The sequence below is a fragment of the Micropterus dolomieu genome, linkage group LG11, assembly GCF_021292245.1.
Source record: "Micropterus dolomieu isolate WLL.071019.BEF.003 ecotype Adirondacks linkage group LG11, ASM2129224v1, whole genome shotgun sequence".
NCBI classification, from domain to species: domain Eukaryota; kingdom Metazoa; phylum Chordata; class Actinopteri; order Centrarchiformes; family Centrarchidae; genus Micropterus; species Micropterus dolomieu.
Window position 1 is genome coordinate 2,015,686 of NC_060160.1, and position 23,473 is coordinate 2,039,158.

Here is a 23,473-nt window from a genome sequence, read left to right on the forward strand (position 1 = left end):
CGCGATCTGCTGGCATTTCCTCGCGTCTGAGTCATTCCAGCGTACTGTAGCTGTTTCTGCTGGAGTTTCCCAAAGCAGTTTTTCAGGTGTGCCGTCCCAAGTACTTAGTGGGCCGGTACAGACGATTTCCACATACTCGGGACGCACTGAACGAAACAAACCAAGGTTTTTACGCTGTGGCGGCTTTCCCTCCCGACTCTCCATGGCGGAAACCATTAAAACACGCAAAGCCCTCATTTAAATACTCCCTCCATTGTGTTTGCTCCTGTTGTCATCTACGCAGTAATTCTTAGTAAGTCACCCGTAACAGGTACTAAAATTACACGTGCAATATTTTAGAATGCACACGCAATTTAGCACTCTTTATTCGGCTCTTAATGTTTGGGCTGATCGGGTAAGATACTTTAAGTTTTAGGAATTAAAGGAAGGTTTTAAAGGAGGCATTTACCTGCGATATGTATGTTCTGGTTGGTTCTGGCTTTGAGTGACAGTTTATTTGTTCTGGAGTAACCTGACGAGGGGGAGGGTCCAGACTCATCACCGGTGGGATCCACCTCCACCTGACGATGACGCCGGGACTTGGAGGCCTGAGATAAAAAATAGTGTGTTTTTGGATGATTTGAAAGGTATAAATTTAACAAAATGCACATTTTTTTGCAAGAAAAAAATTAATATAACATGAGAAACAAACCTCTGCTGCCTCTCCGTATGCTTTTGACTTGATGGAGGCAAGGAGCTCAGCTCTCCTGGAGGACTGAGGACACAAAACTGCCGGTCAGTCAACAGCGCCACTCTAGCGGACAAACTAATCATTACAACTTTAGAAAAGGTGCAGATATAAGCTGAAGGACTTCATGTATTTATCGTCCTGCAGGAGACGTGGTGTGCACCAGTGATACTCTAAATGCTTCTGATGACCTCCAGCTTCAACTGAGTCACACGTAGCGTCGCTCACCTCCTGCTGAGACGACGCTCCCTCATCGTCGTCTTCATCTTCAACCTTCCCATCCTGACAACACAAGACACGTCATGGCCTCACATCAACAGTGGTGAAAAAAAGACCCGGCTGTATGAAGAGAAACTTCACTGTAACAAAGACCTGGAGAAAAGTCTCACCTTCTTTTGCTGCCAGTTGTAGAAATCCACCACAGAGCTGCGCAGCTGAGGGACGAGCTCATTACGGAGCAGGTTGACGGACGAAACCGCCGGTTCTGACGTCGAAGAGACAGACGCCTTCAGCTTCTCATAGAGCTCATGAATGTTGGACAATTCCTGCAAGAAGACAAACAGCACAACTTAACACTTGATGAAAAATTCCCTTTAAAGTGCCAAGAGTCGAGGGGGCCTCGGCTCACCTCCAGCCGCTCGATGTTGATCAGCTCCTGTGGACGAGACGCTCGCTCCATGAACTCTTCACACAACGCCGTCCTCTCCACCTTCCTCTTCTTCTGGAAGGAGAGCTGGATGGAGAGGAAGAGGAGGGAGAGACAAAGGAGAAGCACAAAGAGGCGAGTGTGAACTGCAAGCTAGAAGGGATTATATGCTGAACCTAAAATCATATTGATGATTTTTCTCAGAACCTGTATTTTGTCATTTGTTGAACCCGTTTGAAATGACATAAATATCTCATTTCTAATTGGTAGCTGAGCTGTGCAACGTATATATGATTTACTTAAAGCATGTGTTTTTAAACCTGGGGCCCTATTTTCACATATTTCTCGTGAGAGGCGAGTTGTTGCAGGAGGACGACGTTGGAAACGAGGGAGAGGAGTTTGTTTTGTGCGTAGAGGAGCTGCTACCAAGACTCTTTCCCCAACTCGTCTCCCTCGTTTCCACCGTCGTCTCCCTGCAATCGCCTCTCACGAGATTTCAGAGCGAGACTTGTCCTTGAGTTCAGTTTCCTGTTAAAAACAAAGGGTGTCCCCGGGCGTACCTCGTAGGGATCCTTTCCATGATGTTGTCATGGAACAACAACAGCTGCAGGCTGAAGCATCTACTGCACGGATTCAAAACAGCACCTTGACATTAATATTAGTGACTGACTGTAATACTGCAGCTTTGGCACCTACTGTGCTCTACTGTATTTATGTAAAGTAAAATTCATTAGACGTCTTTATAATCTGAATCATGAAATAATCATCAATCCGTCTACTTTCTCTTCATCAGCCAGAAGGATGTTTTATTTTTCGTTCAAAGTGCACGTCGGGTCATTCTTTTACCTCCACAGCTGCACAGTTCTCTGTTGACGCCTTTGAAAAACAGTTTACGACTCTTTTATTTAAGCTGACCTTTGTCACGCCATGTGCTATCTTAAGCAGTGGTTCTAAAAAAGGGGTCCGGTGACCCCCCCAGGGGTCCTTGAGTGGACTCCAGGGGGTTACCAGAAAAAAGGGAATCATTTATTTTCACTATAATTCCTTCTATAAGTAAGACAGTGACAGAATGTTTGATTCTTATTCTGGTCATGGGTTTCATCCACTTTCTGCAATAAAACATCTAAAAGCAAAAATCCTATCAGAGGAGCGAACCTTTGGACAAAATCTTATCAAACGGGGGTCCGTGGTCTAATTTGTGTCACTTTAGGGGTCCTTGATGTGAAAAAGTTTGATCTAATGTTTGCAAACCTGTGTGTTTTTGTTGCCTTTGTTTTACTGACTCACTTACTATTTCACAATTTGAATGATTTAAAAGATGTTAAGATGTTATAAACTTACAGTTACACTTATTATTAATATTAGCCCTCTACTATCCAGCCCACGCCTGAGAGGGACAGCCTCATGTATCAGTTTAATTGTCTATTGGCGTTATTTCCATCAGTCGCATTCGATGACACCTGAAATACATCTAAAATTGGAGCAGAAGTCATCGGGCGTTTCTAGTTTTATTATTCCTAGACACAAATAAATAGAGAATATGCATAACTAGTAATCGCCATCTCCTCAAAATGACGCTGGAGTGACCACGGTGGTCCCGATCTTTTCATCTCGCTCTCTCAAATCTCTGTTTGAGGGAGCGGAGACGCAAGGGAGGGAAGCGAGGAGGAAGCGCTCTGCGTCAGACAGTCAGCCTGAGACAGAGCCACAAGGGGACTACGGGTCATAACTCACCTTGTTTAAAGGGTACACCGAATCTCCAGCGCACACACATGATATTCAGAGTTTTAGGTGAATATAAAATCTGTGCGTTGATAGAACAGCTCACCAGAGTGGGCATGGCGGTGAAGTGGAAAGCTTTGCGGAACATCAGCTGTTGGAGGACGTAAACGACGTCGAGGTGCTGGGCGTCCACAGCGTCCTTCTCAAACTTCTTCACGTCCTCCCAGTCCTTCAGCGCCAGGCGGATCTGAAACACAGAAACACAAGAAGAGCTTTCAATTTGAAGTCGGGCTTCGTTTGATGTATTACCGACCCTTTTATAGAGCTTGTAGCTGTGTTGTGGTCTCTGACCTGCTCCGGGGGCGAGGCGGTCTGACACTGATACAAGCTGTGCAGCAGATAAAGTCCTCCAACTCTGATCTGGAAGCTGAACGGAGGCAGTAGGAAGCTGCAGGCGGTGTCCAGAACCAGCCGACTGAACGCTCGCTTCTCATGCTTCACGGTGCCGCTGCAAAACAGTAAGATGTAATGTTAAAAGCTTGTCTGCAGCGCGTATTGAGCAGGAACTGTCACTCAGCATAACCGTAACCTGTCTCATAACAATGATTTCTCAAATATGTACTGCTAAGTTATAATTATGAGCAATATATTGAACTTCTGAAAGTAAAGATTAAAACAATGTGTCACAAATGATAATAAAATGTAAATAAACTCAATGAAAATATGACAAAAACTAAAAGTTAGATGTAATATGCTGACATTATTTATCAATCAACCGATTACACAATGAACAGCAAATGAATAGTCCACAATAATGATATCTTATTAATTCTTTATGTCATTTATCGAGAAAAACATTGACTGGTTTCAGCCTAAAATGTGAGGATTTGTTAAATTTATATATTTTATATCATTGTAAATTGAACTGTAACTGTTGATTAGTGTTTGGGCTTCCGGGCATTTTCTGAACAATTTTCCTCGTTCAGAAAATGAGAATAAACTAAACAAAGTTTATGAAAATATTCTTTTGTTAGTGTGCACCTACTAGAAGATCTGTGAGAACCGCATTTCCCTCCATATGTTGGAGAAAATCTCGAACCGGACGGACTCTGTTCGCTGGAAGCGGCTCAGCAGCTCCTCGCAGTCGGATTTCACCTGTTTCCTGCAGTGATCCATCTTCCTGCTGCCTCCTCGGGCCGCTGAGCGTTAAAACAAAACCTCAACAATCACATTTCACCCGTTTGCTACCAGCAATAAAAAACAAAAAACCTTAGAGACACAACATCCAAGATGTAAACACACGATTCAACACCGACTGTCGACGCTTTAGCGCGTCATCAGCACGCGTCTTCGCCAGCGTTAGTGATGCCTTCACTTGCCCCATAAAGAAATGGAAATATACAAATACACGTGGATTAATCTACGCACTGCCCCAATTATATTCAATTGTAACACTTAACGCTGATTTTGTTTCGTTTTTCCTGATATTTGTGTGTAAATATTTCAGTTTAATAGAATAGCAATAAAATCTTGACTAAATAAAATGCTTTTGTTGTTTTGTAAAGATTTAGGACTTTATTAATCCTACAGAGAGTATTTTATTTTGACAGGAAAACATTTTAACCTGATGATGTTTTATGTTAAGAATTTACCAATTTTTGGCAAAATGGAAGACTAATTTTATGTATTATTTATATATTATACAGAAATATCTCTGTATAAAGTGACTAAATTCATTTATCACTCAGTCGTTACGGAACAATATAGTATTTTGTTTTATATGTGTTCAAATAAATTTTTGTTGGCTAGACGATTATCGAATTTAGACTGCGGTCAAGCCAGCCCCTGCTTTGTTTTGCGATGCATGTATTTTCTAGGCATTACGGTAACATTGTGTGTCAGAGGATTGCACAATAAAAGCGACCTTTGGGTTGAACATAAAGGAACATTTTATCAGTGTGGCAGAGATGAAATGAAATAAATAAATGATTAAGACTACACAAGTATCTAAAAAATATTTTCATTGAATTCAGATTGACATTTAAAGAAAACCTCCTGTTTCCACGGACTCATTCCACTTCACAGTTGGGGTCGCAGACCACCTCAGTGTCCCTCAGTCAAAATCTGATAAATGCCAGCCCTATAACTTGTCTTATATTTCACCTTATTTTGTTTTGGTTGTCGTATGAAAAGCACATTTTTTTGTTCATTAAAATAACATCATAATGATCAGAAATACAGTGTAGACATTGTTGTAAATGACTGTTGCTGCTGATTTGTAATGGAATATCTACAGAAGCGTACAAAGGCCCATTATCAGCAACCATCAGCCCCGTGTTCCAGCAGCACGTTGTGTTTACTAATCCAAATTCTCGTACAATGCTCTGTAGATTACTGCTCCCTTCAGCGCAAACTGGCTCTAACCAGAATAGAAAAGAAAGGCCCTGGTTATTTGCCAGGTACATTTTCACATACGATGAGGAACATGCCTTGGTATATTTTGCTGCTTTAAAGTACACGTGAAAATAATATAGAAATATAAATATAGAAAAAGCAGATTAAAAAAGAGATTAAAAATGTATTAGTATGCTACGGAAGCCCTAAGCGGCCATCGATTCATATTTTTATTTTACTCCGTTTTCTCGTGATCTGGAGATAACGAAGCACAGCTGGTTACAGAGGTCAGAAGGAGCGTTTCTTTACGATACGTTCATGTCATTTCACTGAGTCAACAGTTATCTCAGACTTGCATCTCAAAGATTGCAGGTTTGAGCCCTTTTAAAAAAGTTTTTTTACTCTTTTTTTGTGTTTTTTTTTAAATCATTCTTCTTCTTGTTATCAAGAAATTCAGGGGAATCCAAACACACTATTTCAAAGGTTCTGAAATAGCCGTCAGGAAACGTGTAGTTAAACGGATTCCCCTGAATGAGAAGCGGATGAATTTCCTCTGTCTGGGAATGACGGGGAAATGAAAAGTCTATAGGTTGATGAATGTGGACCAATCGCGGGGATGCACATAGTCCAGCACGTGATTTATTGTGAGTATGTGAATCAGTCATCTGCATAACAACTTTGTTGAAGAGGAATATGAAAAAGATTTTTTTTTTAAATCTTGGTCTTCCACAAGGATCAAACTCATAATCTAAAGACTATGAGTCATGTACCTCACCCACTGAGCTAATCAGTGACACTAAAACCAACTTAAAATTACCACTGAGAAACGTTCTTGCCAACCCCTGTGTTAAACTACAGGGGTCTCGAGATCACAAGAAAACAACAATCATTATCTCGCGATCTCGAGATAACGCGATAATTATCCCATTATCACGGGAAAACAGAGTATGATAAAGATTAGGGCTTAGGGCTTCAAAATAATACTACAATACGAATACAAAAATTTCCAAAAAATATTCAGAATAATTACAAAAAGAACGTGCAATGTGCCATCACTGTGAAGTGAAATGAGTCAGTGGAAACGCATAAATCTGAAATCAGACATTTTTTAGATACTCGTGTAGATTTAACCATTTATTTATTTAATTTCATCTTTCATTTCTGCAACACAGATTGAATATTAAATTATGTTCACCAGAAGCTCACTTTTATTTTGAAATCTGCTGTGACCGTAATGCCAAGACAATACACGCATCGCAAAACCAAGCGGGGGGCTGGCTTGACGGCAGTGAATTTAGGAGGTGGGCCTGAACGCACCACACGGACGTGCGTGACTCACGTCCGTGCGGAAGTAAACAATGCGCAGCTGACGTGGAGCAGCAGCCTTCACCACCAGCGGGACCGACCGGACCTGAATTCTCTGGTTTTGAGGAACATTTAATCGCTTCAGTCGTTGTTTTGATTAAAAATGTGTTAAACGGTCTTTGTTGGCGTCGTCTAAACTCCCGCGATAACTAACGGCCCTCGTTAAAGCCTTGTTTTGTGAAGTAAAATGGCGGCAGCGGAGGAGGCCAGCAGACCGTTCGCAGGGCTTTCGGACGTGTCCATCTCGGAGGACATCGCGGTCGAGGGGGACATCTCTGTGCCGGTCGGCTCCTCCGGCCGGGACGACGAGTTCTCCACGCTGGACGAGCCGGTGAAGGAGACCATCCTGCGGGACCTGCGGGCGGTGGGGAACAAGTTCATCCACGTCCTGTACCCGAAGCGGAGCTCGGCTCTGCTGCGGGACTGGGACCTGTGGGGCCCGCTGCTGCTCTGCGTGACGCTGGCTCTGCTGCTGCAGGGCGGCGCGGCGGACAGCGACGACCAGGGGGGCCCGCAGTTCGCTGAGGTACTGACTCTTTAATTAGGGCCTAAGCATGAAGAAGGACCCTGTTGAAATGCAGTTATTATTTTCCTAAACACGCTTAAAAACTCACCAAACTTTAAACAAAATTCAAATGTGGTGGAAATGTACCCGTCACATGGTTCGCGCGAATGGGCGTGGCCAAATGGCTCGCTAGCGCCCCCTAAAGAGCAGCGCCCTGGACCACCACCGAAATATAACTAATTTTTTGTGCGAGATGTATGTATGTATGTCCACACTATGAAAAGCCTCTGTGAGCGATTCCTTACTCAAGAAAAACAACAATCATTATCTGGTGATCTCGAGATAACGAGATAATTATCACGGGAAAACAGAGTATGATAAAGATACGAATCGATGGCCGCTTAGGGCTTCCGTAAGTATGCAAAATAATACTACAATACGAATACAAAAATCTCAAAAAATATTCAGAATAATTAACAAAGAATGTGCCATCACTGTGAAGTGAAATGAGTCAGTGGAAACGCATAAATCTGATTTCAGACATTTTTTAGATACTCGTGTAGATTTAACCATTTATTTATTTAATTTCATCTTTCATTTCTGTCACAGATTGAATATTAAATTATGTTCACCAGAAGCTCACTTTTATTTTGAAATCTGCTGTGACCGTAATGCCTAGAAAATACACGCATCGCAAAATCAAGCGGGGGCTGGCTTGACAGCAGTGAATTTAGGAGGTGTGCCTGAACGCACCACACGAACGTGCGTGACTCACGTCCGTGCGGAAGTAATGTAAACTCCCAATAGAGAGTCGACCATTTTGAATTTACTGCTCATTCTTGGCGTTTTACAGGGTCGGTACTTTAAAAAACTTCTCCTGGGGAGTTAATCGGATCGACGTCAAATTTTTGTCACGCAATCTTAAGGCATTGACGATGAAAAATTGCGCTATCTGTGAGGTTTCACCAAATGGCGTGTCCGTGGTGTGGATTCGAAAATTGATGATTCGCCATGAAACAGGAAGTTGTTGTAACTTCAGTGTGCATGCTCAGATCTGTACCAAAATTGACAGGTTTGATGTAGGGCTGGGCAATAAAACAATAATCACAATATAATTTTCCTCAATAACAATATATTAAATGTTCAATATATCGTCAGTTTACTGAAACTTGCAGCTTTAATTTTATTAATATGTTCTTATATAAAAATATAAGAGTAATGTTTATTAAGGTTATCTTAGTTCTGCCTCTTAAAGGAAGTTTTTCCTTGCCTCTGTCGCCTAGTGCTGCTCTTGGTGGGAACTGTTGGGCTTCTGTAAATATCATCACAGAGTACGGTCTAGACCTGCTCTTTTATGAAAAGCGCTGTGAGATAACTGTTGTCGTGATTTGGCGCTATATAAATAAAATTGAATTGAAATTAAATTCAATAGTCCCCACCAGGTGCCCCGGATTCACTGGGCAAAATGCTATTAATTGCCAAATCATCAGAGATTTTGGACCATTAATATCAGCTAAGAAGGTTCCTACCCAGGGCTGCAGCTAATGACTTTTTTTTAATCATCGATCAATCTACAATTAATTTTCCAGACTGTCTATAAATATCAGAACATAGTGAAAAATATTATTTCACAGTCACAAGTTTACAAAGACTAAGGTGACATCTTATTTTCTTTGACCAACAGCCCAAAACCTGAAGGTATTCAGTTAATATTTTTTCAGTTGATTAATGGTCCAAGCTCTGGCTCTGCATCTGTGTCAACTCTCGTCTGAAGACTTCAGCTAATTGTAATAGTTGCTTATAGAGCTGCTACAATTAGTTGACACATCAATTAGTTGTTGACTATTAAATTCATCGGCAACTATTTTGATAAAGCGATTAATCGGAACATTCTCTGATTTCAGCTTCTTAAATGTTTCCTGGTTTCTTTGCTCCTCTGTGACATTAAACTGAATACATTTGAATTTTTGACTAAACACGACATTTGAGGACGTCTTGTTGGGTTTTTGGGAAACGGTGATCGACATTTCACACTATTTTCTGACATTTTGTACATTAATCGGGGAAATAATTGACAGATTAATCAACAATGAAAATAATAGTTGGAGCCCTGCTTTATTTTTATCACAGTCTCAAGTTTACAAAGCCTAAAGGTGACATCTTCAGATTGCTTGTTTTCAATTAGTCTTCTTTTTTAATGGATTAATTGACTAATCGTCTTAGCTCTGGTCCTGCATCAGGAACATGTCTTGTCTTGCTTACAGGGCTGTAACATTAATTGATACTTACTAGTTGTCGACTAATAAATTCATCGCCAACTTTTCTGAATATCGATTATTGGATAAAAATAGTAATTTTTTAAAAGAAAAACAAAGTAAAAATTCTCTGATTTCAGCTTAAATGTGAATATTTCCTGGTTTCTTTGCTCCTCTTCCACATTAAACTGAATATATTTGGGTTTTGGACTAAACACGACATTTGAGGACGTCATTTTGGGCTTTTAGGAAACACTGATCGACATTTTTCACTATTTTAAAGACCAGACAACTAATCAATTAATCAAGAAAATAATTGACATTGAAAATACTGTTTGCAGCCGTAGTTGCTTATAAATTGCTGACATAAAGCTTTAAATCTCTCCTCTGAGTAACATGTCGACGATTGTATATTTTTTGGCGTCCAGGTCTTCGTCATCATCTGGTTCGGCTCCATCATCATCACCCTCAACTCCAAGCTGCTGGGCGGCACCATCTCCTTCTTCCAGAGCCTGTGTGTGTTGGGATACTGCATCATGCCTCTGACGGCGGCCATGGCCGTGTGCCGGATCATCCTGGTCGGCGGCTCGGGGAAGGTCAGCTTCGCCGTGCGGCTGGTGGTGGTGACGGCGTCCTTTGGCTGGTCCACCTTCGCCTCCACGGCCTTCCTCGCCGACAGCCAGCCGCCCAACCGCAAGGCGCTGGTAGTGTACCCGGTGTTCCTCTTCTACTTCGTGATCGGGTGGATGATCCTGACGTTCTCGCCGTCACAGTAGAGGAGAAGCGGATCTGAGTTTAAAGATGAAGAAGGTATTTTTTTTTTTTTTTCTGAGTGAAAGAACTCAAACACCGGGAGCTGCCTGTGATCGAAGACGAATGACTACTGAACTGACTGAGTGTTTCTGGGCCTCCGATACAGAATCCAGACTCATGAGACACCAAAATAATCCCAAACTAATTCCTTCAGGCGAAGCGATGGCTCGTGCTCAGATTCAGGGAAGTCCAGTCGACGCTGTGCTGCAGATGGAGAGTTGTAACGCTGATGTCTCCCAAATGTGTTGACGAGCTGTGCAGAAATAAAAGTCCATAGGCCTGTATATAGAAATGCTCTATGAATGTTTAAACTACCAGGGCTTTGTTTCCTCCTCCTGGACCCTCTGGGTGTGTTTGAAACCTCATACTGTTTCGCCCTGACAGCTCACAGGTCAAACTACGTTCTTCATTTATCAGACATTTAACGGATGCCTTTTGCAGAATCCTGACGGTCGAGCTGCTGTTGAGCAACTCTGGCTGACTGGCTCCTGTAGTTTTTGGCTTCAGTCGTCTCTTTTCAGCGCGTTTCTTTTAGTATTTTGGGGGACTTTTATTTTTTAATTAGTCAGATGACAGTGGAGGGATGACAGGAAAAGAGAGAAGAGAGAGATCGGGAATTACACCCACAAAACGTCTCCAGCTGGACTCGAACCGGGGAACTTCTCGGTTCATGTTCTGAGAGTTAAATAAGAAAATTCACTCCACTCCCATGTCTGTATGATATACAGTCGCAGGGAAAAGTATGTGAAACCTTTGAAATTAATTAAATACAGTTGATTTCAAAGGGTTCACATACTTTTTCCTGCGACTGAAGCTGCAGACAGTTAGCTTAGCATGAAGACTGGAAAACAAACCCCACCTACCACCTTTAAAGCTCACTAATTAACACGTTATATCTCGTTTGTTTAATCTGAACAAACCTTGTGTTTTCATGGGGAGTATTGCGTCATGAGAGGGGAATCTGTCCTCTCATCCAACTCTCTGGCAAGAACGCAAATAAGTGTGTTTCTCAAAGTTCTTCTTAAAAGCGTGGATAAAGTTTAAAACACAGACATCAGATGTGAAACTTTGCTGCGTGTCTGCACAGGTGATATGTTCCCTTTTGGACACGGGCAGAAGGCGAAGTTTATGACGAGCACTCTGGATGCAGAGACTATAATGTGGGATTATAGTTATTCTGCTTCTTCTTCGTCCAGAAGTAGAACGCCAGAGAGCGACAACCGCTGAGCTAAAATGAACTTAAACAGTGCAGCTTTTTAAGCAGATTAACTCTCAGCTGAAAATGCTGGACGAGGTTTTTTATTTTTTGTTAGGATGTTTTTTGGATTAGAAATGCAGATTACTGACTAGAGGTTTGTGTTTGCAGCACACATCTCTGATTTCAGTGATTCAAATACAACGATTCGGTCTGATTGTCGGCTAGTTATACTCTCTAACGAAGGCATGTTGCAGTCAACGGTGTATTGCATTGTGTTCAAGCGCATCTTTCCTTTGCACGTTTGTTAAATGTGACGCTTCATCTAGAGCTTCAACGAGTAGTTATTTTAAAATAGTTTAATCGCTTTGAGTCATTTGTTAAAGGAAAAAACTTCCAAATTTTCTGATTCCAGCCTCTCGGATGTGACGGTTTTCTAGTTTCTTTCCTCCTCTGACAGTAAACTGAATATATTTAGGTTGTGGGGACATTTGATGATGTCACCTCGGGACTTTGGGAAACACTAATTGACATTTTTCACAATTTTCTGGAGCTAATAAACTGATTGATTCATCGAGAAAATAGTCGACAGATTAATCAGTTATGAAAATAATTTCATCCTCCCGCCTCTGCTGGTCCTTCGAGGTCAGCTTGGTGTGTCAGGCCATTACGTTGTTTGACATGAGAGAAGAAACAAACGTCTTTTGGCAGCCGAAACTGGGAGCAGCTAGAGCTAAAGAGGTCGGAGCATCCTGCTAGAAGAGAACATTTAGGAGAGGATTAAGAGAACACGGACTAACTATGTTTTTGTTTCTTTTTCCTGTCGATAACTGACCGATTGCACCAACAGCAGCAACATGTTCAGCCGTCTAAAACAGCAGCAGACAGCAGGTTTTAAATGAAAATCCCTCAGAATCAAAGAGAGATTATTTACAATGATAAACAATCGTACAGAGAGAAATGATTTCAATAGGAACAAGAAAAGGAAGGTGTGTGTGGGCGTAAAGAAGGATGGCTTTTTGTTTGTCTTCACCTACAGCTGAATTATCACACTTTCTTAGACTGTCTTCATGCCGACTTGGACACGTGTGGGGTTCAAACTGGCATTCTGGGAAACGTAGGAAACAAGTAACTGTTGTAGAGGTGGACGCAGCAGCTTGAGGAATGTCACCTTCAGTGTGAAGTTTCAGATGGGTCCAGATGACCAATGAATCTCTGCTTCTCCTTCCTGATTGTATATCTACTAACCTGCCTGACGACCTTTGACCCCTGCTCTTTAGACACACATGGTGTCAACAGATCTTCTCTATCTATAAATAATCTCCCAAATCAGCAGGGGCTGTTTCTTTGTTGTTGTTGATTTCTTTTAATTTATGTCTTTATTTACATCAGCAAATGAAAAAGATTAAAATATATTTGATCAGCTGTGATTCTATTTATATTTACTTCCCCTATAGCCTCAAGTCTTAAATCATTTCCATACATTATATTACCAATTTAGGGCAATTTCAATTCACAATTAACATGTAGTCAATTTTTACTTTTCCTCGACACAAAGCGTAAAGTTTTTTTTATCCATCATCACCTAAATGTGGTTTTACTGCAATAAGCACCAAGATGACGAGGTCATTTAAAATCTTCCATAACGTGCTATAAAGGAAAAGTTTTGACACGTTGTCAATTAACAGAATAACTGCAAGTGCAAATTTACCATTAAATATCTCACATGAAAGAGTTTAAACACAAATAGAAGGTTACACTTTATTTGTACAGTAAAACCTTTCACATGTGTACACAGCACTAAGTACACGCATTACACACCTACACTGCATTTAAAGGTCCGTATTTAGCATCTACACACTAAACCTGTTAGTCTGCATTCTGTCTAACAGGCATCAACTGCTTATATGTCCAACACGTGAAAGAAAGGAAATGTATGTAAAATATACAACTATGGAAAGTAAGAAAATACAAATGTGGACTGTGTGGCTGCAGCCATCTAAATTTAGTGGTAATAGTGAGGGCGGCGAGGGACCAGTGGTTGAGACATCCACCAATGTGTCCCTGAGCAAGACACTTAACCCCTCGTTGCTCCAGAGGCGTGCGACCTCTTACATAAACTGCAAATGTAATTCGCTTTGGATAAGAGATAAGATAAGCGTCAGCTAAATTGATAAATGTTATCAACAGGACAAGAGAAAGTAAAAGACAACAGTAAAATAAATACAATAACCAAATAAGGTCAAGTCAAAAACAAAGTATCCTTCATCTGTATTGTTTGTTTTTTGTTATTAACATTAGATAATTTGTTTAAATGTAAAAGTATAATAAAGGACAAGAGAAAGTTTTAAAAAATAAAAAATTCTTTAAATGTAAACATAAAAAAGGACAAGGGAAAGTTTTTAAAAATAATTCTTTAAATGTAAACATATAAAAAAGGACAAGAGAAAGTTTAAAAAAAATAATTACTATTTAAATGTAAACATGCAAAAGGACAAGAGAAAGTTTTAAAAAATAATAATTATTTAAATGTAAACAAAAAAGGACAAGAGAAAGTTTAAAAAATAATATTTGTTTAAATGTAAACACATAAAAAAGGACAAGAGAGAGTTTTATAAAATAATATTTGTTTAAATGTAAACATAAAAAAGGACAAGAGAAAGTTTTATAAAATAATATTTGTTTAAATGTAAACATAAAAAAGGACAAGAGAAAGTTTTATAAAATAATATTTGTTTAAATGTAAACATAAAAAAGGACAAGAGAAAGTTTTATAAAATAATATTTGTTTAAATGTAGAAGTATAATAAATACATAAACGCAATAACTAAAAAAGCCAAGTCAAATTCTAGATGTAAAGTAAAAATGTAATATATTTTTCTTTTTTCAGCATTTAAATCATTTTCTATTAAATTAGTGAAGAATCACTTGTTGTTTTTTTCGTTGTATTCGTTGTTGTTTTTTGCGCTTTACGGTCTAAAATCCTTTGATAAAGTTATTGGCGTTTCAATAACAATTGACGTCATCAGCGTGCGACGGCTTCATAACGGGCGCAGTGTGTTTTTAAGCTAGCGGTGTCCGCGTTTCCTCTAATAACGGAGATAAATAAACGCCGTGCGGTAGTTTGGTCGCTTGAATCCCACACAGCGGCTGCAGCTGTGGCTCTCCTGAAGGCGGTGCTTGTCTTCCTCTGATGGAGAAGCTGCTGCAACTTCCTCCAGAAGTTTGGGTCTACGTGTTCAGCTACCTGAGCACGGACGAGAAACACACCGTGCGCACCTGCTGCAGGTACCTGAAGAGGCTCATCGACCACCCGTCCCTGTGGAGGGGCGACTCGGTGCTGCTGTCCGACCTGCGCCGCTACACCTACGGCTTCTGGGACACGCTGCAGCACCGCAAGCTCACGCGGGTTGCGGTGCGGCACCTGCGGCGCAAAGAGTGGCGGCGGCTCGTCAAGTTCCTGCCCTCCCTCACCGCCATCGTGTTCGTGGACGGGGGGCGCCAGTACAAGGAGAAGTACCTGGACAACCTGTCGCGGTTCCCCGAGCTGAGGGACTTCGGGGTGCGCAACGCCACATGGGACGAGCCGATGCTGGGGCGGTGCCTGAGCGAGCAGCTGCAGGAGCGCATGACTCACCTGAGCGTGTGCAACGTGCGGCTGCCGCGCACGGTGGACTTCATCAACACCGTGTCCCACCTGGTGAACCTGCGGTACCTGCTGTTCCACCAGCAGGGGGAGGGCTACGGGCTGGACACGGTGAGGCCGGTGCCCTGCGGCGTCTTCCACGACCTGCTGCTGAAGCTGAAGAAGCTGAAGCACCTGTCCTGGGGGATGAGGGGGGAGCCGCCGGAGCCGCTGCCGGATGACTACCTGAGCCCCCCGGACCCGGAGCAGCCAGGTAAGCCAGCAACCTAGGGACACATTTGGTGGATGTGTTGGGAATCGAACCTGGGTCTCTCACTACGATGTCACTGAGGGGCGCTCATTTGTTACCTGTGGCTCCTGGTCCCAGTTTGAGCCTCCTGTCAGGGATGCAACTAATTATTATGATTAATTAATCTATTAATCATGTGTCTTATCAATAATATAGAAAATTAAGTGTCAGATCTTAAAGTGACACGTTTGTTTGAAAAATATCTTGAACAATTAATGATTTTTATTTTATTTTTTAATAGATATTCTGACAATCCACTAAAACTTGATCCACTATTTGTTGCAGCTGGAGTCTCACAGATCAGACCAGTGGTCCTACGTCTTTAGGCCCCCATTTACTTACTAAATCACATGTACTGTTAATCATCATTAATCTGTTGATTATTATAATTAATAGATTTAGGATTGGGCGAAATGACAGGAGACATCATAACCCCAAAGATTTGTGAACCATCAATCTCTTCAATAACTGTGGTTGAATTAATTAATTGTGGAAAATTGTTAATGAGCTGAACTTCTTTGTGACATTATTAAACCATATTCAGAGGGTTTTAGCTTCAGATATCCATCTGAATATTTTATCTGTAATCAGTTGTTCAACTGAATTTAAAAAATAAATCTATAATGATATTAATCGTTATCGTATTGTAGAAAGTAGAGAACCACTTTTGCCCTTTATAAACAGTTACTAATGTCTAATAAATCATTTACTATAGATCACTTCTAAGCCATTAATAAGAACAACGTTTGGGTCTGCCAGGTTGTGAATAATAAAATACACATACAAAATTTATTAATCAACAACTTATTGACACTTCCAGCTGAAGACTTATCATCAGAACGCTTCATTAATAACTTTTTAACATTCATAATTGCAGATTACTTCTTCTTCTCAGAGCTCTCGGTGTGTGAAACACTGAAGAGCTAAAGAGGAGGACAAACACCAACCTGGCAACCCGAAAGTTTTTTATTAACGGCTATCTATGAAGAATTTATTAACTGTTTATAAGCCGCTTATATTTGGTGACTTAATAAAAAGATTTTATTGTTTTAGTTTGTAAAAAGTCAGAAAAAGTTTTGACACTCACAACTCTCTCCTCCTCCTGTAAGAGCAGCCCGGTACGGCGGCCCGGCGCTGACCACTCTAGAGCTGGTGGATTACCCAGAAACCATCCTGCCAGAGAACGCGCTGAGGAGTCTGACCTCGCTCAGGTCGCTGACCGTCCGCTACAGGTACATCAGAGAGGGCATCGAGTGTCGCCTCAAGTCCTGGCTGGATCCTCTCCAGCAGCTGGAGACGCTCGCCATCATCGGTGAGTCGGGCTGCTGCAGATGTTCCGTTGGTTTTGCCTCTGTGATCCAGCCCGGGGGTCCGGCTGTGATCCAGCAGATCATGCGGCCGGAAGACAAAATGATGAGTTTTAATGTGCCACCAACATCTGCACCACATTCAGTCTACAGCCAACCTTTTCCAGGAAAAACGCCTAAAATAACAAACCCAAAATAAATCGTGAATATCTCCTCAAACATTTGGCCTAGATGCATAATTCTGGTCTCCTTTCAAAGGTCAGAAGCTAAGGAATATAAATCCATTGTACATTAACATATTTATTTTACCATTACAGACTACATGGAGATGCAATAAAGAAAAAATATGGATATTTTCATCCTCGCCTGGTAAAAAAAGCTATATTTGAATGCAAAAAACCATCATAAGGAAGATTATAATGCACCTGAATATCTCCTAATACACCTGGAATACATATTTTGGCAATAATTACTGTTTAATGTTGACTTTTATTAGGAGTTATCTTTAACTCCCAATGTTCATGGTATGTCCATACAACCATGTTCAAAATAACATTGAAATATTGATAAAAACAGTGAATATTGATCAACATTCCTGTGACGTTCCTGTACGTTCTAGTTCACCAAGACATGCTGTTGTTTTGATGTTAGTTACAGCAGCAGGAGAGACCGTCCTGTCCTCTCTGTTGAAGAGACATTGTGAGCCAGGTTCAGGTGTGATAAAGAAGTTTCTGAGACTGATGAACCCGTTGAAGCCACATGCAACACTTTGTACATAGAGCCAGTCAGTCAGTCTGTAATGAAACAAAATAAAGATAATCTCGACCTTGGGTTACCTAACAAATGGATCCCTGTGTGCGTCCTTATCAAGACAGCTGCGTAAGTCAGTGGACCAAGCAGGCAGAGAGAAGAGAGGCACAGTCTGAAACCTGTGACATAGTACAAACACCTTCACACACTCTGCATGTAGCTTCAACATGTAGCAACAATTTGCGAACCCATAACTTATGTGGCGTCGTTCATTGTGTATCATGGTATTAATGGTTATTTAACAGTCTAAACCAGTGGTTTTTAACCTGGGGGTCCCAGGGGGTTCGCGAGAATAATGCTATAGACACAAAAATAGAAAACAAATAACTTAAAAACAACTAGACAGGCTGTAGTTGAGAATGGAATCACTTTGGGTGGACACTGTAAATATTCTGCACTGTTTAATCCAGCAGGTAGCGGTGATGCCAACCTCTATAAAACGACAAAGAAGAATCAGGCCCCGATCAGACAGAAAGCGCTTTGCAGGTTCAAAAACGCAAGGCGCACAGGGCGCATTAACAGCAAGCAGAACTGCCAAAAGAAAACAATTTTAAAAGGTGCCTCTCAGTGCAAAAAACGCATTCTGTTTGATCCCCGGGGGGGTCGCGAAATATTTTCATCTTCAAAAAGGGGTCGGACTGCCAGAAAGGTTAAAAACCCCTGGTCTAAACAGTACTGAAACATGAGGACAAAGATAAGAGGCTTATACGAGGCCTATTATACTGCATTTCCAGCCCTATAATGTTCTGTGACTCCTCTATGGCAGCTTTGCATGATTCAAAGTTCAAAAAAAGAATTTTCTATCTTATACTGCAGTGGTCGGCAATAAGCGCAGAACTGGCAATAATAATATCTGTCCCGCAGCCAGATTGCTTTGATAGCAGGAAAAATATATATATATATAAATTGATAGCAGCTGATGCTGAAATAAATCTGTCATGACAGCAACAGTTACTCATTTAATCACTTTCTCTTAAAGGGATTTTGATTGTGCCTCCAAAATAAAAGCGCAAGAACGTGTTTTGCAGCAATGCTTCATGTTGAGTTTATTGAGAGCTTTTACTTTGAAAAGTTCTGGAGGACATTTGAAAGACTCTGGCTTACTTGACACACCTCTGTAAAAGCCGTCAGTAAACGTATGATTGGATTCCTGAAAACTTTGACGGGAGTCCCGCACTCTACCCACTGAGCTAAACGTGCACATGAGTATCCAAGGGTTTGAAATAATGTGACTGAAATAATGTTCTGGCCCCCCATGTAACAGCTTGAAAAACATTTGACTTATTTGCAGACCCCTGTTATACTGGCTCTTCATGCAGGCCCTCATTTCACAGCATCTGTCTTAAACAATCTGTAGATGCTCCTGTCTCTTTAAGGCCCCGCCTCTCAAAGCCCACTGTCTTCTGATTGGACATTTTCTTATGTGTTTACCAGGCTGCCGCAGGGATAGGGCTGCATGTTCCTTTGTGGGCGTGGCCAGCATTCTCTGCCTGGAGCAAATGACCATATATGGAAATCCGCCTCGGAATGACATCATACCGAGCCGTTAGTATAAACAACAGTTTAAAATAGAGCGTTCAGAACAGGCGGATATCTGAGGTTTGGGCTCACCGGCATTTCTTTTAAATGCTTTGACCTCGTTATTTGAAGCTTTGGTCATGTCTAACATGAACACCTGACATTGTGACATTACAGATATGCCAGAAAATATGAAAAAGCACAATAGGTCCCCTTAAATGTGACCCTTTCTTCCAGGTGGTAATTCTCTCGCTGCCTACACGACCACCATCCCCTCCAGCGTGACCAGGCTGACCCTGCGTGTTGCCATAACTCTGAAGGACATGGACTCCATCGCCCCTAAAGTCCCGGCACTCGAGCACCTCGACATCGAGCAAAACCGCTCCAGCGGCAGCCTCTGCAGACGGATCCCCATGTTGTTCCCTCAGCTCAGGACGCTCCGGATACGGTGAGCCACGCAGGAAGTTGTTCCAGGTTTGCGGCGAGGTTCCAGAGACTTGGGTCACAGCAACCACTGAGATCTGAGGAACATGTTTTCTGTTGTTACTGGATGATGTTCTCGTGTCTTAGATTAGAAAGCTTTATTAATCCTTAGTGGGGAAACTGAGTTGCCACCAGATCACATCAAACAGCACTCAACATAAACAGAAAAGACAACTAGTATGTTTCTAAATACACCCATTAAAGCCGTTTATGGACAATACGTGTTATTTAGTGCCAACGGAGCTCTGCATGAAAATAAATACATTTAAATAATTTTGAAGCTTTCTGTGTTTATCCGATGAATTAATTTTTTTGTTAATTAATAGTTTTGGTTTAATTTCTTGGCTATGTTGCTTTTTTGAACCTCGGTTGTAGCAGACATGATGTTTGCTTCTACACCACTGTTGAAAAGGGATATATATTTAGACATTGTGATGATGCGATATAATGCGGGGAACCAAATGATGGTGACAGCCTTACAGCGTGGCTATACGATTTTCTTCCGTTTAACTCGCAGAATTGCTGTGATTGTGTGTTTGATTCTGAGCCCTGCCAAAAACCAGGGTGACCTACACTCAGTACTGTCCCTGAAGGCACCTTGTGTAGACACACACAGAGCAATGAAGCTGCTGCTGCTGGGAGTTTTGTTGTTCAAGAAGTTATAAATAGAAGCTCACTAGAGCTAAAACAACTAGCTTATAAATATATTAGCCAATTCAGAGCAAATTAATCACCAAAATTTTTTTTTGAATGTCACTAGTTGTGGTTCCAGTTTCAAAACTTAAATATTTCTTTTATCAATATTTTAAATATCTTTAATCTAAATGTTTTTTTGTGGCTCAGACCAAAAAACAACAGTTGAAAACAAACCACGGGCTCTAGGAACTTGTGATTTTAACTATTTTCTATTCTATTTTATACATCAAACAAGTTATCAATTAATTTAGTGATAGTGCAAGCTTTACTGTACATTCAGACCCAATTTAATCCTTGTGACGCTTTCCTCGCTGGGGTATTTGTGTGCAACGCAATAATGCAAATAAACACAACCTGAGATTACTACAGCTGTATGAACCCAAAGTAAACATTTTGCTGTTATTTAATTGCAATAAACGCATCAAAATGATGCCGAAATAACTACAACATGATGCTGATTTCAGGTCTGTCAGCAAGACGGCAGAACAACAACTTTTAAAATGTTTGTTTTCTGAATGGAGTTCGGCTCGATCGGGCCTGTGCTATGCTAACTTGTTCATTTACCCGTCTTGTGTCGCAGGTTTTTCCGTAGAGAACCGGAGAAAGACCTGCTGAGCCTGCACAGGCTGCGGCACCTGGAGCAGCTGGAGCTGCTGGTGGAGCGCTCGTTCATCCTGAGAGACTACCTGAACGGCCACCCCTGGCCCAGCCCCTGCGTGCGGGAGCTGATCAACCAGCTACGAGAGCTGTCCGAGAACAGGATCACCGTCATCACCACGATGCGCCAGAGAAACCCGCTACGAGAGTGTGACTGCGTGTGGGAGGGAGACTAAAGACGGGGAGAAAAACCTTTTGGAAACTTCCTGAAGTAGAAAGACCGAGTCAACATCAGAGTCGGGAACAGAAGCACTGAATCAAAACAAAAAACCTGAGACTACAGCTGTTATCAGGTGTCAAGACAGCCAAACAGGAGGCAACTGAAGGTGTGCGTGTATATATACATATGTGTGTGTATGTGTGAATTTGAGTTGTGAGCAGTTTAGCTAAAGTAATCTGCCAATCTGTTCTATTAAGGAGAACAGACTAATCTAACGAACTGAATCTGTCCGATTTAAGGGCTTTTAATGTGAAGCATCTGCAGGAAATGTTGAGTTAGACCGATGTTAGCTTAGCAACAATGCAAAAAACATTAAATTAATTGGTGAATTAAACTAGAAATCATGTTTTAAAAAGAGTAAAAATGTGGGGAATTTTACATTTAGTGCTGTGAAAATGCACATTATTTATTATGACGGCAGATAAACGTGGAGTTTGTGTTAAGCAGGAAATTGTAGCATTTAGAAATACAAGTCTCTGATATAAGCCGGTCTCAGATAAAGGCCGGGGATTAGTGCACTATATTGTTAAATTAAAACCAGTAAGACTTGAGCCAGTTGTCAGGAGATCAGGGTAGCCTTTCTTATGTTTTTTTTTACTTTATGACGCAGCACCTTAAGGCTGCAGCTCCTCTCGTCGACACTTTATTGAGTTTCATTAGTTTCTCGATGTTTAAAGCTAAAAGTCTCACTTGTGTTGGAAGCGCACACACACCTGCAAATCATTGTTAAAACACGAGATATATATGCAGATTCTTTGGCTCCAAACATCGGTTTCAAACAGAAAAATCCATCAACTTCATCCCAGAAAATTACAGTTTCTAAATGTTGCAGCTAGAGATTATTTTCATTATCTGTAAATCTACCAGTTGGTTTCTTTATTAATCTCGTGGTCTCGTAACAGTGTCAGATTTCCTAAAGCCACAGTCGTTGTCTTTAGATAGCTTCTTTTGTTTAACCACCAATCCAAAACATATTCAGTTTACTATGATGTAAAGATGAAGGAAAGCAGCAAATGTTTGCAGTCTTTCAAGAACATTTTTGTTTTCATTTGAAGCATTAAAATGGAAAGGAAAAGGAAAGTCAGGACAAGAAGCGATTTCAGTGTTTACTTTAAATGACGCTAATGATTAATATTCTGGTTTAAATGTTTTGCTCCAGACCGGTTATAGTTTCTGAAACTGGACCTGGAAGCTGGAGTTTATTATTTTCTTTTTTACATGGGGGGGGGGGGGGGGGGGGGGAATACAATAGTCAACGGCGAGAGAAAACGTTTTTTTTAAATCCCGTTTGACTTGTGCCTTGAATTACTGAAATCATGTTTGTCAATTTAAAAGATAATTGAAGAAAGTCGCATTTTATCGTAAAATAGTAAAGTAACATTTAGTTTTGTGTGAAAACGCTCGATGACCTAAATTTCTCTCTGTTAGCGCTGTAATGCTAAGCTATCGTTCATTGCTTTGCTTGCTACTAGCTAGGTAACTTAGCTATGTTCCACTCACAGGTGTAGATCACCTGATGATGTGTTTAATCCTGGTCCTTTCATCACATCTTCTCAACATGGAAGCTGCAGCAATAAATCAATAATTGCTGTCAACTATTAAATTAAACGCCAACAATGTTGATAATTGATTAATCGGTGAAAGTAATTTTTCACCAGATTCTTAAATGTCAATATCTTCTGGTTTCTTTACTCATCTATGACAAAACAGGACACTTGAGGACACTGATAGACATTTTTCAACATTTTCTTACTATAGAGCAAACAACTAATCGATTTAACGAGAAAATAATCGTTAGTTGCAGCCCTGCTACACATGAAGTTAGCTCCAGTCATTGAAACATTTTGGTTTGTTCTTTGTAATTACGTATTTTCAGCAGTCTTGTACATATTTACGACAAACTGTGACTTTCTTGACTTAAATTATCTTTTAAATTGACAAACATCGTATGTGTAGTTCAGGGCAAAACTAAAATGGGATCAAAACATTACTTAACTCTCGTCGCTGACTACCGTACGTATTTTTTCCAAAATATGGTCCCATGGCGGTCCGCCGGAAGGGGAGGGACTCACGCTCTCTATATGTCATAAGCACGTGTCCACAGTGTTGTATAATTACTCTCCATGCCAGAAGGGGGAGACAAAAGCTACAAACTGCAGGTTTAACAGCCAACATTTGTGTATTTTGAGATGTAGAGAAAGAATTTTTCTTGTTTTCCGTCAGCG

General features: G+C 41.0%; 4 protein-coding genes and 1 long non-coding RNA gene across 5 annotated transcripts in view; 3 read left to right on the forward strand and 2 right to left on the reverse strand.

Annotated features, from left to right (window-relative positions):
- Nucleotides 1-4,446, reverse strand: part of snapc1b (small nuclear RNA activating complex, polypeptide 1b) — a 9,137-nt gene extending 4,691 nt beyond the window's left edge. The window contains exons 1-8 of the mRNA XM_046062585.1: nucleotides 4,141-4,446; nucleotides 3,447-3,603; nucleotides 3,202-3,342; nucleotides 1,356-1,460; nucleotides 1,117-1,272; nucleotides 956-1,009; nucleotides 692-754; nucleotides 449-587 (exon numbers count right to left, since the gene is read on the reverse strand). Coding sequence (XP_045918541.1) covers nucleotides 449-587; nucleotides 692-754; nucleotides 956-1,009; nucleotides 1,117-1,272; nucleotides 1,356-1,460; nucleotides 3,202-3,342; nucleotides 3,447-3,603; nucleotides 4,141-4,271 — 946 coding nt within the window. The 5' untranslated portion in view covers nucleotides 4,272-4,446. The remainder of the gene's footprint in view (nucleotides 1-448; nucleotides 588-691; nucleotides 755-955; nucleotides 1,010-1,116; nucleotides 1,273-1,355; nucleotides 1,461-3,201; nucleotides 3,343-3,446; nucleotides 3,604-4,140) is intronic.
- kcnh5b (potassium voltage-gated channel, subfamily H (eag-related), member 5b) overlaps nucleotides 1-23,473 on the reverse strand; it is a 1,142,829-nt gene that overhangs the window by 390,838 nt on the left and 728,518 nt on the right. The gene's annotated exons all lie outside the window — the stretch shown is intronic.
- LOC123978941 lies at nucleotides 411-1,642 on the forward strand. Its single transcript, XR_006827094.1, has 2 exons — nucleotides 411-774; nucleotides 875-1,642. It is a non-coding gene; the product is annotated as an uncharacterized LOC123978941 (long non-coding RNA).
- yipf6 (Yip1 domain family, member 6) lies at nucleotides 6,800-12,954 on the forward strand. Its single transcript, XM_046062590.1, has 2 exons — nucleotides 6,800-7,380; nucleotides 10,043-12,954. The coding sequence occupies exons 1-2, from the start codon at nucleotides 7,042-7,044 to the stop codon at nucleotides 10,388-10,390; spliced, it is 687 nt and encodes a 228-aa protein (XP_045918546.1). The 5' UTR covers nucleotides 6,800-7,041; the 3' UTR covers nucleotides 10,391-12,954.
- Nucleotides 14,486-22,462, forward strand: im:7136021. Its single transcript, XM_046062582.1, has 4 exons — nucleotides 14,486-15,521; nucleotides 16,672-16,869; nucleotides 19,430-19,640; nucleotides 20,952-22,462. Exons 1-4 carry the CDS (start codon nucleotides 14,816-14,818, stop codon nucleotides 21,202-21,204), a joined length of 1,368 nt encoding a protein of 455 aa, XP_045918538.1. The 5' UTR covers nucleotides 14,486-14,815; the 3' UTR covers nucleotides 21,205-22,462.